Source organism: Poeciliopsis prolifica, unplaced genomic scaffold (assembly GCF_027474105.1).
Source record: "Poeciliopsis prolifica strain line A6 unplaced genomic scaffold, Auburn_PproV2 SCAFFOLD011, whole genome shotgun sequence".
In the NCBI taxonomy this organism is placed as follows: Eukaryota; Metazoa; Chordata; class Actinopteri; order Cyprinodontiformes; family Poeciliidae; genus Poeciliopsis; species Poeciliopsis prolifica.
Window position 1 is genome coordinate 514,946 of NW_026562386.1, and position 15,396 is coordinate 530,341.

Below are 15,396 nucleotides of genomic sequence, written 5' to 3' on the forward strand. Positions count from 1 at the left end.
GGCAACTGACAGTGCAGTAGCACGTGTGTGTTTGCGTGTTTTTATCTTCCCCACCGGCAGATAAATGGCCGACTGGTGAGCTTTTAAATGATGTTCAATGTCAGCTGTTGCCATGAGAGCGAGCCGGCAGATGAGGCAGTGTGACTTACAGGGAGAAACGTCAGCCTCCTCACAGAGATGCTGAGTTCAGAAGTGACGTGGACAACACTCACTCACGCTCCAACCACATCCATCTCACACCCTCTATATATTTGCTTATCCATTTGGATCTAACACATTCATCAGCTCTGCTTGCTCACAAAAATGTCCAAATGATGTTAATAGTTTTTGTTTTTTTAAAGAATATTGCGTGGACTTAATCTTCCTAAGGAATCTGATTGTTGTTTTAATGGCATGTATGAGAGGATTGTGAGAGTCACAGGCACGACAAGCCGTTTTTTTAGTCATTGCTTTCTGCTGATTGCCAAATGTAAATTGGTTTATGTACTTATAAGGAGGTTTCCAGTCTAATGACGATGTTTGTGTGTGGAACTGCCCGTAATAATATAAGATGAAAAAGACCAAGAAAAATATGAGCAGAAAGAGTGAGTCACATGTATATAATCCTCTAAAGATAGATGCAGGACTCACTGAATAGCACCAGACAAGCCGACGCTGTCATTTAACGTCGCTCTCTGCTGTCTTTTTGTGAGTGAGGTGCTAGGGATGTTCATCATGCGTCAGTCTGTGTGGGATATGGTTGTATCCTTTGAACCAATAAAATCAGATAAAGCGTTCTTTATGCCAAAGTAATACAAATCCGACTGAGGACTGTTCTCCTTGTTGAACAAAAAGACATATAATTACTCCCAGCAATTGAGAGAGTTTTAAAGCGTCGCTGCAAGTTTTAAGCAATAATTTGTCTGTCTAGATCAAGACCAATCTGTATAAACAAAGCGATACTTTTAAAGATGATTCATCGTTCTACAGAGGATTTTGTGCCTCTGGTTAGACTGAGATGTTCGGTATGTCGCCTCGGTCTGTTGCCCCTGGATACTAAATGTGAACAGCCTTTTTAACAACACCCAAGATATATGGTCGTTGTTCTGGCTGTCGCACAGAGGTATTGATTTCAGGATCTGAGTCTTCTTAATGCAGTGTTACGTAACGTTTAGCAAATATCGTGTTACGTTTGCTGGGGAGATTACATGGTTGGGTTTGTTTGTCTGTTTCTTAGCTGGATTACTGAAAGGACAGATGTGGATAAAAATAAAACCATAGCTAGAGTTTAAGGTTAAAGTCATTCTCTTTTATTTTAGATTTGGATTTAGAAGTTTTTATAGTTGTTCTTGAACATCTTTCAAAGTAATTTATGAAACATGGCGCGATTGCTTTTCATTATATTTTTATTATATTACAATAATGTTAAATAACTAAAGAAATTTCAAAATGTAAAGAGTATCATAACTTTCTGCTGTTCTATGCTTCACAGAGAAACATCAGAGGAATATCAAACTAACAGATGTTAACAAATTAATTAGTTGCCTGTCGATATGCTGTTCATAACTTGCAGCTGTTTAAATCAGTAATACAAATGATTGGTGGTGTTCCTTTCCACACCATTTCTGCAGAGCAAATTTTTCCAAGCCTCGATAAGCTGGAGAGAAATGTAACAATGTAAATTGCAGATTTGGGCATATTCTATAATCTGTTACTTTTTTTTGGCATCTCATTATAAGGACTATAAAATTAAGGAATTGTAACCTGCCAGTCAGGGCCAGTCAGGTGTTCGCTTGGTGAGTTTGAACTTGAAACACATTTTAATCACACCTCCCTTTTTCAGAAGATTACAGAGATTAACTGCATATAGTTAGTTAATCCAGTAACTTTGTCGTGTAGAAACTTTACTTAGGATAGCGAAAAGACTATTAGAGGTACTTGTTTTTGTTGATGTGCCCTTTTCCCCTTTTAAATTCAAGTGGACTTGTTTAATGTAACAGAACAATGATCAAAATCATAACAAAAACAGAAATGGTGTGGCCTCACAAAACATTGGACCACTTATTGTAAATGCTTGACAGCAGTTGTTGCTGTTTCTGACCATCAGTTACTCAACACTAAGTCACCTTTGTATATATTGTACAAATAACTGGATATTTATAAGGACCTGAAGTGAAGTCTCTACATGTTTGCTACATTGCTACAAAGCAGAAATTTTGAGTAAGACATCATCATAGATATTCATTGCGGTATCAGTTTATCTAGCAATAATCAATATTTTGCCAGAGATTACAATTTTTGAAATTGTGATCTCTGAAATTGTGACAAAGTTTTGCAGAGTTCATTAATTTTTTGTACTCTTAGCACTACAGTGTTGTTGTTTTTACACTATTTAGACAAAACCTATCGATAACATGTTGTCCTCATTGATGGGCTTCTTGCTTAGTTTTCAGCTTGTTTTGCATTAGACATAATTGGAACATCCATAGTCTTGTCTTTTATTCCATTTAGCTTACTTTTAGTTCTTCCTTTGCAAACGGTAACACCTGCAAAAAGTCTTTATAGAAAGATTCAAATATGTGCTTTTTCTCTGCTATTTCATATGAAAGCTGTATACTGAATGTAGCTTCATGTAGACATAAAGCTGCATTATTGAATGGGGAAATAGAGAGGAACTTTGGTGTGTTGAAGCAGTCAATCTGCTTGTCTCAGTGGGATTCTGGGAAGCGCTTTTATCCAGCGTGACATTTTCTAACCCAAATCATGTTTTATGCATACCCTCAGATGGCCACCCTGCAGTGTCATGCAGGGATTTATGTTGATACAAGAACCGTGAGAGTGTATTTGTATTTGCATGCGTTTGTAGATGTGAGGCAGCAAGTCAGTCACTTTCTGAAGTTTGGTTTTCAGCAATGAATTCAAACATCATTACATTTAAGGTGCACAATTGTCTGCAAAATGCCTAATTAGATAGATCAGTGGAATAACCAAAGAGAAAATGTGATTTAGCATTTAATTAAAGTACAGAATTGTGAGGTCAGTCTTTCCCTTTTCTTTTCAAGAATAAATCCACACCCTTTTCTATCACTGAAGCTGTAAGATTTAATTTTCACTTCTAACCCTGAACACTGTGTTTCTATTTGAATTGGAAATTTACAGCTCTGCTTAAAATAAAGATGCCCCCACATTATTCAAAGTGTACCGGGGATTTAGTTTATATAGCATATAGTTGAAATCAAATATTTACATACACTGCATTACTGCATTAAAAAGACACTTGACCTGCGTTATGTCTGGCAGTGAGAAAAGAGGGCAATGCATTTTTTTGTACAATGAATATGGACATCAGCTCAACTTAATTTGATGTAGATTAATTGTGACTAAACTTTCTCGAGTAGACTGACGAAGCCTGAGTGCACAGTCTTATCACAGTTTTCCAGGTTTCTGTTCATTTTTTGAGGACAGGAGAGAACAAAAGCTTCTTTGCCTTTTTCAGTTTTTTTTAATCTGTTTTCTTCAGTGAGTGCTGCAATGACATATGTTTGCGCATTGTATTTCTCATCTGCCAATCATGTACTCAAGTGAAAATCCTTGAAGGCTTTTGTACAGGAAAGCTGTTAAAGTCAAATATGTTTTCATCAGTTAGGTTGTGGGGAATATGTAACTCAACAAGCTGGGTATTTGGTGAAATGAAGAGAGCACACAGAAACCTCTTATTTCTGTGGAACATTAAGTTGCACTTATTCACAAGATGTTGCACCATCTGATATCCACTGTGGGCAAATCCAGCTTCTCTTTCTCAGGTGTTTTATGTCTGTGCATAATTTAACAGGTGAGCCTTATTAAATGCCATCAATCTTGTAATTTCTGATGCATGCCGGCTTCTCTTTACTTCCACTATCTTGATCCCTTGGCTTTCCTCCAGGCTGAAGTGTAGCAGCTCCTGTGAATGATGTGACGTAATGTGGATCCAGTCTGTGACTCACTCTTTCAGTCCTAATGGCCTCACCCAAAACCTTGTTGGTTAGACCTAAACATATATTCCTTTTGTTCACATATATTTATTATTTGCCAGCAGCTGTGTGTACAACAAACATTATAGAATGACAAAAAACACAAAAGGGCATTGATCTACGAAATAATTAACCAGATTATAGAATGAATAACAATAGAAAACCAATAACCAAATAAAAAGGACAAGCAAGACAAACAAACAAGTAGGTATACATTAAGAACCATGTCTTCAGAATAAAAACAAAACACAGAACATAGTCAATTGGCATCACAACAAAATTAAATTCAGTAATATGTCAATTAGGAAATGATATTTTCTTTTATTTTTGGGAGTTATTTTCTAATTTGAATCATTTTTCTGTTCTCTATTTAATTAATCTAGTGTTACAGATATTTTAGGAAAAAGTGGAGAAAAAGAAACATATTCAATAATCCAGAAAAACTGGAGAAAGGCATATTTCCCCTAATTAGGTTTGAAATGGCAAATACGTAAATAATCCTGTAAATTATTCCACAATTGCCTATGGACCAATATAAGTACTTGCGTTCTATTGTGTGAAACAGAAATATGTAAACAAAGAAAATATATCAAAGAAGTTTATGCAATACTGTGCAAATGCCTTGTTTCTTTCTATTAGATTTATGTAAATTAATATGTGAAAGTAATCAGTCGTTCCAGGCTTTGTGAAGGTTTAGAAACATTTGTTTCTCCTTCTCACAATGCCACTCCAGTACATAACAATTTTCAGAGGTTTTATTTTTTTGTCTTTTTCTTAACTCATTCATTTCTGAGATGTGACTCAGTAGTGAATCTTATCCTGAAAAAGTCTGATAAACTTAAGAGCTAAACTAGGATTCTCTACACATAAAAGAATTTTACTGTACCATTTCCAATCCCTTACTTATTTTTCTTTAGACATTGTGATCTTGTGGATGTTCTTTGGATCTTCATAATGATAGATGTCATTTTTGGTTCTTTTGTAACTTCCTAGCTTAGTTGTTGAAGAACATTTGGCGTAATTGTGATATGTCTGACATTTTTGGGAAGAATCTCCGAGGTTCCATGTTCTTTTACTTTGTGAATAATTACTCAAACTGTGGTTCACTGGAATCCCAAAGCCTTAAAAATGGCTTATTAACCATTTCCAAAACGATAGATGTGTATTCCTCATTTTTAAATTTATTTATGTCAATGCACATAAATACTCTATGTACGTCATCTCAGCAGTGTTGAGTGGGTTAAGCTTCAGGTGGTTCTGATCTCTGTAGCCGGCCAGCTCATCGCCCTCCAGCCTGTACGCAGGCTCATCACTGTCTTGGACCAGACCAATAACAATGGTGTCATCTGCAGGATTTAGAAATTTCACAAATGGGTCCCCCGAGGTTCAGTGATTTGTGGGAGAATAGCAGCTGGGAGATAACACACCCCAAGGGGGCGTTGGCGCTGATGGTCCTTGTGCAGAAGCAGATGCTCAGCAGCTTGACCTGCTGTTGCTTATCAGTCAGAAGGCTGGTGATCCACTGACAGATGATGGTGGGCACAGTTTGCTGTGTTAGCTTTTGTTGGAGGATTCCTGAGTTGGTGGTGTTTAAAGCCGTAGAATGGATTCTTTCAAAGTACAACTTGTACACTCAAAAGGACAGAGAACAACTGCCATGTTTAACTAGGAACATAAAATGTTCTGAATGCAGGAAACAGGCTTTCTGTTTTTACCAGCTTGTGAATATGTGGCCATAGCAGGGGTTTTTTCAATGATTTTAGTGGATAAAATATACTTATTAGCAATGAAAAAGTCCCTCATCAGTTGGTACATCTGCAGTTTCACTCATGAGGTTGTTGTATTATTAAAGCTTTGTGCTTTGCAGCTGTGTTTTAATCATTCTGACTGAGACAAGCAGACAAAAGCCAGAAATCAATTTTGACATCAGTGTGTCTTTTATGCCAGGTCCATTATTATAATTAATGGTCCTGCTGCCCTCTTGTTACCAAACAGTAAAATGCCTCTGGGAAAACAGGGGACAAATTGTGGGCCTGGAAAAATGTAATTTGTCAAGAGGATCTTATCGTTTTGCTGTTTCAGGCTGGTTAGCCGAGGGACAGAAGGGAAAGAAGAAAGAAAATATGAGAGTCACTAAGCAAGTTAGATGGTCTTCCACCCACTTACAATTCTCTCACAACTCCAGCCAACTTCAAAGACCTTCATTAAATGGGGGGCTGAGCTCATACTGGTTCTCCAGACAATGGGCTCAAGTTTTTAATCTTCTGTTTTTACATCAAAAGCTACTAAAGACAAATGTAACATGAGCATGCGTGCTATTGGCAGCATATACAGTGGTGTGAAAAAGCGTTTCCTCTTGATTTTATATTTATTTTTATGTTTACCACACTTTAGTGATTCAGAATATTCAACCAACTTACATATTTGTCAAGGCAACACAAGTAAACGCAAAATGCAGTTTTTAAATGAAGGTATCTATTATAAAGGGAGAAAAAAAACAAACCTACCTGGCATTGTGTGAAAAAGTGATTGCTCCCGGACCGCGCCTGTTAAAACTTAACTATGAATTCACTGTCTCCAGTGACTCAGAGATAGTGATGTGATAATGTGTTGTCTGGTCACCAGGCTGAAGTATAGTTCAAGTGAAGTATAGTTCAATCTAAAATCTTCTATACCCCTCTAAGGTGTAGCTCTAAAGTAATCTCTCAATTTTACCAAACTTCTCACAGAAAGTAATTTTACAATTTTGAAGTGACTTGGTCATTGTCTTGACTTGAATAAAAACTTGAGCCCGTTGTCTGGAGAACCAACGTCAAAAAACATTTAGCAAAGAAATATCCAAATATCAAGAGAAACATGCAAAAAACTGCAAGTCATGAAAAGATTTCTTCATGGATAATTGTGAAGGGCAGGTCTGTGTAATTTTATCAAGTCAACAATATCTATCAATATTTTTTTTTCAGAAAATATTGATTTTCCATTCGTGAATATCAATATATTAAATCTTATTTTGAGTTTTACGTCAAATCCACATTAATTAAATGACATTTTTAGATGACATTTTTACCCAGTTGCACATGTGCAGTAAAAATGACATGTAATGAAACAACTAGTGACAATTAATTAAATAATGAAATGAAATCGATAAATTACATTGTTTAATGCAAACGAATGAGACAAAAAAGATTCCTTTACTGCATAACCAAGTATGGAAAGCCACACAATTAACATTTAAACAAAGCAAATGTATGACATATTTATAACAAAAACAACATTTATTACACCAGTTGCTTCATTGTTTGCTGAATATTGTGATATATATTGTATCATGAGCAGAATATCACATATTGTATTGCATCTTGAGATCAGTGCATTGCTACAGTCTTAGTGAAGGGTGTAAATGTTTTTTAACTTGCCATACATGGTTTGTATTTTTTTAATCTCTCAAACAGTGGTCCTTGGAATAAAGGTATGAAATACAAGCAAATAGCTGGAGGACGAACTAGTTTAAATTTTTAGAAGAACCACAATATATTTCTTGAAAGGATGAGGAATTGAACATTGACTTTGACCGGAAATGCACTGTTGGAGAGTTTTAAAGGGTTGCAAACAAACACAAAAAGAAGTTAAACTTCTAATCTCATGTTGCTGTTACTTTCTGTGGTGGTGGACTGAGGATGCTTAACAGGATGTAGTGCATAAAAAATGAATGAATTCTGGTTACTGGAGTGAATGAGACCTTTCACAATTAGTCTGTGAGCTCATTACTTTTTATACTGCCCTGTTTCTTGAACACTTTGCTTTTTTTTTAATCTAATTTGAAATAGCCTCTTTTTAAGGCCACACAATTTGAAAGTGCTTCATGTGCTTGTGCCGAGTGAATTTGTAGTTTTAATGCTTCTTCTTCACCTCCTCTAGTGTAACCAAAAAGCCAGTCAAAAACTGTAACTTGTAGCAGAGAAGAAAAGGGATGGAAAGCAAAAAGCATGGAAAAATGGCACCTTTCTGCAAGAAAGGAAGTCGAGTTGCCAAGATAAAGACCATAGATATATAAATTTGACTGGAAGAGTGACCATGTTACACTGCCTCTGCTCAGTTTCCCTGACATTACCAGCTGTGGTTTGGATCTAAAAACATGCGCAGTCATTGACCTTAAAATCTGAATCTCCCAAAGCTCAATTTTTTTAGAGCTCTCTTGTCCCAAAGCTCAATTTTTTTAGAGCTCTCTTGTAGAACATGCATAGAAATCCAGTGTTGTACCAAAATGTAATCCCCTTCAATATCTAATCCCCATTTTCAGCCCTTGTATTAAGGAAAACCTATTACAATGCATCAAAAATCATTCAGCTGTCTGCTTATGTTTTTGAGAAGGCCACAGCTTTATCCAGTGTTGGTCATTGGCAGACTTTTGGGTAAGACCCAGCCAAACATGCACACGCTCTTTTACCAGAAAAAAATAAAATAAAATAATAAAAAAGGCACCAAAAATATTTATGTCACCACTTACCAAAAAAGTAAAAAAACAAAAAAATCTTGTGACAATCTATGAGTGAATTTCAACAGTAGTTTTTAAGAAAACTAAAAACAAGTTGTTTCAGCTTAATAGATCATAATTCACAGCATGTCTGAATAAATGTAGGCTCTAACGTCAAGAAGGGATTTTAGTTTTTATGTTTTTATAATTTGAATAAAAGTAAATCTGTGTTCAGCGTATTATTATTAATTTGATGCTGCCCAGGCTCCTTGAACAACAGAGAAATAGCTCTTTAACATTGCATCGAATCATAAGTTTCAAGACATGCATGAACTTTGGCACACGTACCAATAAGAAACAGAAAAAATTATAAGGGCATAACAGGCAGAAAGCTAAAGCTAATATAAAAACTGGTACTGGTTTTCATCATTATGGTATATCAAAGGTTTTGTTATGTTACCAAGGTTTCTTAGTTCTTTTTTCTTTTAAATAAGCGCACAATTTATGTCTTTTACCAGTTTGCAACACCATCGAAGGATTTGTAAGTCTCATAAAGAGTCCTGAGGTAAATTATATTTTATTTTACAGAAGAGAGTCTTCTGTGAAAATCCCAGCAGCATGTTTAAGAATTTGTGGGGGACATTTATGTAGCTTTAACAGATTAGGATTTGGCTCTGGTGTAGGGCTCACCTGGCTTTCACAGCTATTTTAATTTCTTGCTGGTTTCATTTGGCACTCAACCTCTAGACTCAACAAGCGATGTTTGTTTTAAAGCATCGACAAAGAACTGAAGAACAACTAAGGTCGCATTCCAAATTTAGCATCATAGCGTGAATTTATCTTGATCTCCACTGATCTGACCTTGGAAAAATGAATTTTGCAGTACAAGAAATAGCTCCACTCTTTTAGGTGATTTGTGTTTGCGTCAGAAATTTTTAATTGAACTCAGTAATCAGTGGAGTCATCTGCTTATTTATGTAAGAAAGATCTTGCTGCTGTTTTTTTTTTATGTTTTTTTGACTAGAGAAAGATCAATACGTACAGCGGACACAGTCACAATGAGCTTGCTTGCTTTACAGATCTGACATGAATTGACTCCTTGTAATCCAGCGTCGTTGCAGGGAAGCCGCTCTGTTCAACTGCCTATGGATGGACTCCTGAATAACCCGGAGAGCACAGTCAGGAGTGTGTGTTTGTGTAGAGACAGTGAGGGGTGGCAGAGGGAGGGCGGAAGCAGATGTGTGCAGAGTGAGGTTCTGAGCTGTGGCACTATCACAGAGTGCCTTTGTCTGGCTGTGGAAAGTGCTGAATTAAAGGCTGTTGGCACTGGTCAGCACACTCATATGCTAATGTCTCTTTGCTGCAAATAAATAAATTATGGCCCAGAAAACACATCCCAGCCCCTGCTTCACATGCCCTATGCGGCATAGATCGGATGCAAGTCAGATGCAGACTGTAGAGAGAAAGGGTAGCACGAGAATAACTGGGTGGCACAGTACAGAAATAGCGTGGGGGGATTATCAAAGAAGCAAAGCAGAGGATGGTCTCTGCTCCCTGCAACCCCTAAAGTCTTCACTCTCACTGCTCCTGCTGCAGGTGATGCTGCAAGACAGATAACGGGAGTTTGATCGGGGCAAACAGGCAGAGAGCTGGATTTGGATTGGGAATAAAGGAGAGGAGGAGGGGAGATTTAAAGGGAAAGGAGCAGAGGGAGATTCAGACTACAGAGTGAGAGCGAGGAAAGAGAGACAGTGCAGAGAAAGAGAAGAGGCAGCGAATGGAAGAAGAGAAGAGGGGAGGCATTGACTGGAGGCATACGCATGGACGAGAAGAATTTATTTCATGTGCTCGGCGTGCAGCCCTGAAGGGAAGTGTGCACCCGTCAGAGTGGATTTTTCTGTAAGTCGTCCACCGCTCCACAGTCGCAGGAGAAGCAGAGATACAGAGACAGGCTGGGAGCAGAGAGCTGAGCGCAGAGGATGAACAGGAGATGCGGGCTCTGTGGCTGTGATCGCCGTGCTCAGACCTCGTAGCCGCTCTAGCTGGTTGTTGCAGGCCGTCAGCCTTGCAGGGACGGCAGCAGCGGTCGACACAGAATGAGCTCCAAGCACTCCTCTGACTGGATTCCCTACAGGTACTGTAGCACATTCTCTAGAGCATGTGAAAGGAACACTGCATTCGTCTGCTAAAGGAAAATCTTTGTGCATCTGTGTGATCGTCCAGGAATGATGAGAGTGGTGGACATTTAATTCATTTATTTTTTACTGTTAGTGAAAAATCGATCAATATGAAATAAGTTAGAATAGATTTGCCAGAAAAATGTTCATCTTGGGTTTCTCTTAACATGTCTAATTAAACCGGAGTATTTCAGTTGAGGTGTCATGGATTTCATTCGCAGCGTTATATTCATCGATCTTTATGATCTTTGGTTTATTTTGTCCTTTAAATCACCTGGTAACTTCCTTCCATTTTGCAGAAAAGTGAGATGTGTGTTGGTGTGCGTGTGTGTTGTATGTGCCACCTGGAGTTTTACTACTGCAAATGTTGCACTCTTGCCATTTGTACCTGATAACAAAATGATTTTTTGGAAATGACAAACAAATTGGAGCCCTAATGAGCTCACAGCCTCCTGCTGTCAAATCCGTAACTGTTCTAATCATTTCAAGTGCAGTTTGCTGACTCTTTGCTCTGATTGAGAATCTATTGCCATGGTTTCCCCTGCTTGCGTTGATGCCATTGGCTTGTGGTTGCTATAAGTGTGTGTGACTTTTGTATGAATTTAAGGTTGTGTACAAATCTGTCTTTAAGCAAGCACCATACAAAACAGGAAAAAAACAAATTTATGTAACTATAATGCAAGTTATATTTACGTCGAGATATTTGTTAACCTTCACTGAGCTTCATTTGGAGCTGCCTCTAAAAATGCACGGACCTCTGTACAGAGGTTAAGGAAGCAGCAGCACTCTGTTGCAAACACAGAACATGCATTCACAGAACTGACCGAAACGATGGATGCATATCTGACAAAGGCACACAAAGAAGAGTCCTCTTTGGCCAGTCACTGCAAATTCACAAGATCAGCGTTTTTAGCTTTGAAGAGCTAAATCTCTTGTCTTGGAAGATGAACTCCCAGCTTTCAAGGACAGGAGTGAAGAGACTGTTTTTTTTTGTTGAAAAACATGCCTCTAGTCATATTTTATTCAAAATAATTATTTAATGTGACTTTCTGAAAGAAATCCCATTTATTTATGCCTTCTCTCCTTCCAGGCCAATTTACATCTACGCAATCCTCATCTGATTCATTTCTTCTTTACACCATCAAATTTCATGGCTTGCACCATGCAAATGAAAAATTAAGACCACTTTTGAGTCATGCAGTGACACATAATGTGTGACAAGTGGTGATGTAGGTAGGACTGTTAAAAAGGTGCCTGTGAAGTCAGACTTCCACTATTTCAATTACATTTTTAATGGATTCAGAATAATTTCTTACGTCCAAATCAACCAAACTGTGTTTAATTTACTTCAGATTAAAGAAACCTTCCCCTTGCAGCAGAACTCTCAGCATTTATGCAGTTTCATTCTGCACATAAGAAGGTTTGCATCTGAACGCAGTCAACTAGTCTAAATGTTTTGAATACTCGGTTGGAAACTTTCAGGTTGTTCCGCAGGCCCAGTCAGAACAAATAAATCTTCGTCTGTCAACGCCATTTCACATCAGTATACTCAACGTGTCCAGTTGGTGTTAGAGCCCATGCACAGCTTCCGTTCCCAGATCCTTTAAATAAACCTGAAAACCAGTGACCAGAGACTCTTTTCACAGTGAGAAGTGGTTTGACCTGTACCAGTGGAGCCACGTTTGTCTCATTATCTTCCTGTCTGATGCCCATTTTCACTCTCGATTGCTCTAATTGCAGAAACGGAGCCCTTTGTTTTCCAGCATGTGTGACAGAAAGTGGGCAGTAAACACATTTTTATTGCGACTGCGTGGGCTTCTGTCGTCTGCAACACGCCGACTATTTATTGGCCAATGCTTCACCTGAGAGACTCCACCGCCTCTTTCATGCTTTGGCCATTCTTAAGAACTAATAAATAAATCTTTTTTCTAAAGGGGTTTTTCAGATGTTCCTGGCATTTATTTGAAATCGACGGAATGAGCAGAAAGTCATTATTCTTATGCAACCAGTTTAGTAGCCTGGTAAACCATACAGCTAAGAAAACTAAGATTGCTTTTGCAACAAAGACCCAGTAAGATCGGGAGACTCAGTTCAAATGGGGTTGTTATATTCGGCCAGTTTGACCTTTCTTTCATAATACAGTTAATCAAAGGAACTAGACCTTTAGAATGACATATTACCCTCTTTGCCTGTAGTGGCGCTGAGAATGCTAGGAAGGGCATCTAGTTCTTCATGTAAAGACAAACTGTCCTTTTCTTCTCCTGAACTGCTGCTTCATCTGAACATGTCACGTATTTGTGTATATTATTGGCGACAATACATTTATCTAGGCCGTTTAACAACACAAGCATTTCCTTTAGTTGCATTTATTCACAATTCCCTGCCTTATAGTTTGCTTTCTGCATTTGGTTTACTTGGAGTCGTCTGAGTTTTTGACAGACAAGAGTTTGAATACACCTCTACACCTGTCCAAGTGAACCAAACTTTCTGAGCCAACACACTGGGGTTTGATTCAGCAGGACGGGTGTGAACAGACACTAACTCCTCTGCTTTCAGTTCAGCATTTCATACTTTTCCAGATTTTCTCTGTCTGCTAGAGGTTTGTGAAAACAGAAGCATGCTTGCTGTTATTACAGCCCTTTTCAATTCATTTTGAATTACAGAATCTCAGGCTAATGAAAAGAGGGATTTTATTTTTCAAAACATTTAATTAAAAACAGTTCACAATCGCTTTAAAGGAGAAACAGAACATATTGTGCTATAGAGACACGGATTGTTTTTTACAGATATATCTGGATGTATTTTTCCTCTGCAGGCTGACATCTGCAAAATATATTTGTTTAAAACCAAGGGTCGTGATTAAACACCAAGATAGTTTAAGAAATAGCAACATCTACAGCTGCATTGCCAGATTGAATAGCAAATAAAGCAAAAATAACCAGCTAAAGCTAACTAAAGAAAATTATAAATTCTATGATAACGTGTAAACCTGATGTAAAAAGTCTGTTTTTAAACCTCAATAGGTTAAAAACAAGCCAATTCTGATGGAGCTGATGATGAAAAAATAAAAAACCCTAACATAATTTTCGCCATTCATCACACATCAAGGGACACCTCCACCTCACAGTCTTTCATCTTTTCTCCCCTGCTCTGGTTCCTTCCCTCTGAATCTTCTGCATAAATCTTTTTAATTAAAGCCACTGAGGGTTTTTTCTCAGAGGCCTCTGCATGAACAACGACTGAGTTTGTCGCTGGTGAGTGAAAAGCTCTGAGGGGAAAACTGGATGCAAGGAGGCGAAAAGCAAAAAAAAAAATCACTTGTGCTCCATAAATATCCTGTTGTTTCATTAATGAGGGCAACTGTGCTATTTACCTAATGCTGACTTTGACAGAATACTAGAAATTAAAATGTTCTGCAGGATTTGGTTGTACATTTTCATGTAAAGTCTAAAATTTTTCATATGCAAGAGCTGAATAGACTTTGTCATGGGGAAAAAAACCAACTATTGTAAACATTTAATAACTACGAAGATAAAGCACAAAGTTTTATAAATTAAATGCTGTTCTTGTCTGCAGGGAGAGTCTTTAACAACATTATAGTGGCATCAGTCAAAGCTTTGGTGGAAAACACAAAGTCACAAATACGTTCATAATTAGATTTCATTGTTATTGTGTTGAGCTTGATCTGTGTTTTTTTCAGCCTGATGCTCCATGTGCCAGCAGCAAAGACAGGCATGTGGATGAACTCTAACATTAAAGACACATTAGTGGACAGTTTAAATTAAAAGCTGCTCAGACAGGGAGCATTTTAAAAGGCAGAGACAAAATGTCAAAGTATCAGAGCTCCTCATATTTTTCCATCGTCATGAAGGAACTTCGGTAACATTTTATTTGACGGGTTGTGAATGAGACTGTCATGACACCGTCATAAATATGACATAACTCCTGTCATGAACATGAGTGAGTCTTCATGAATATTTATGACTGCTGTCATAAAGTGTCATGTGGTGAATCATGACACTTTTAATACAAAGTTGACCATTATTGAAAACGTCTTTGTTTCATGACAATCTTATTCACAACCCGTCAAATAAAGTGTTACAGGGACTTCAGTGTAAATGGGACTTTTCTCAACTATTCTGCTTTCAAGCTGTGCTCACAGATGAAGAAACATAATTTTTTAAAGAAATCCTTATCTTTTTAATTTCCTATGCATGTCAGAGTGTTTTGCGTGTGAGGAATCGAGGCTGAGTGCAAACGATGAAGAGGATGACAGAAAGAATCTTGTGAAAATCACTATTTATGTGGAATATATTTAACAACTCTTTCATCTGATGCCACATGAAGCAACTGTGGATGGTTAAATGAGGGAAATTAAACCTAACCAGTAAGAAAAAGATTCTCATAACCATTTTGATACAAAACTTTCTTCATTTTGGTATTGTACAAGGATTTTATGTCTTTGTTTTCAGCTATGAATTGTCATCATTTTGTCTTTGAAAGTAGCGGGTTTGTAAATGTTGTCATTATTTAGTTGATAACATTTTGTGTTAGTGTGTGAAGTGCAGGATATGGAGAATTGTAAAGCAAAAAGGAAATAATGGTCATAGTGTGTTGCTTCATGGGAAACGTTTGAACAAAAGGAACAAATGAAAAGCATTTAAAAACGATTCATTAGCATTGCTGATATCCTGTAAAATTTTGCATTTGAGATAATTTTTTCTAGTAAATCAGTAGGTGTTCTTTTCTCAAA

General features: G+C 37.4%; 1 protein-coding gene across 2 annotated transcripts in view; it reads left to right on the plus strand.

Annotated features, from left to right (window-relative positions):
• The window catches only part of tub (TUB bipartite transcription factor), a 39,856-nt gene that overhangs the window by 7,668 nt on the left and 16,792 nt on the right, over nucleotides 1–15,396 (plus strand). The window contains exon 1 of one of the 2 annotated variants that reach the window (XM_055036426.1): nucleotides 9,945–10,600. The exons of the other annotated variant lie outside the window; for it this stretch is intronic. Within the exon in view, the coding sequence (XP_054892401.1) occupies nucleotides 10,563–10,600 (38 nt within the window). The 5' untranslated portion in view covers nucleotides 9,945–10,562. Of the gene's footprint in view, nucleotides 1–9,944; nucleotides 10,601–15,396 lie in introns of those variants that run through there. 2 annotated transcript variants of the gene reach the window in all.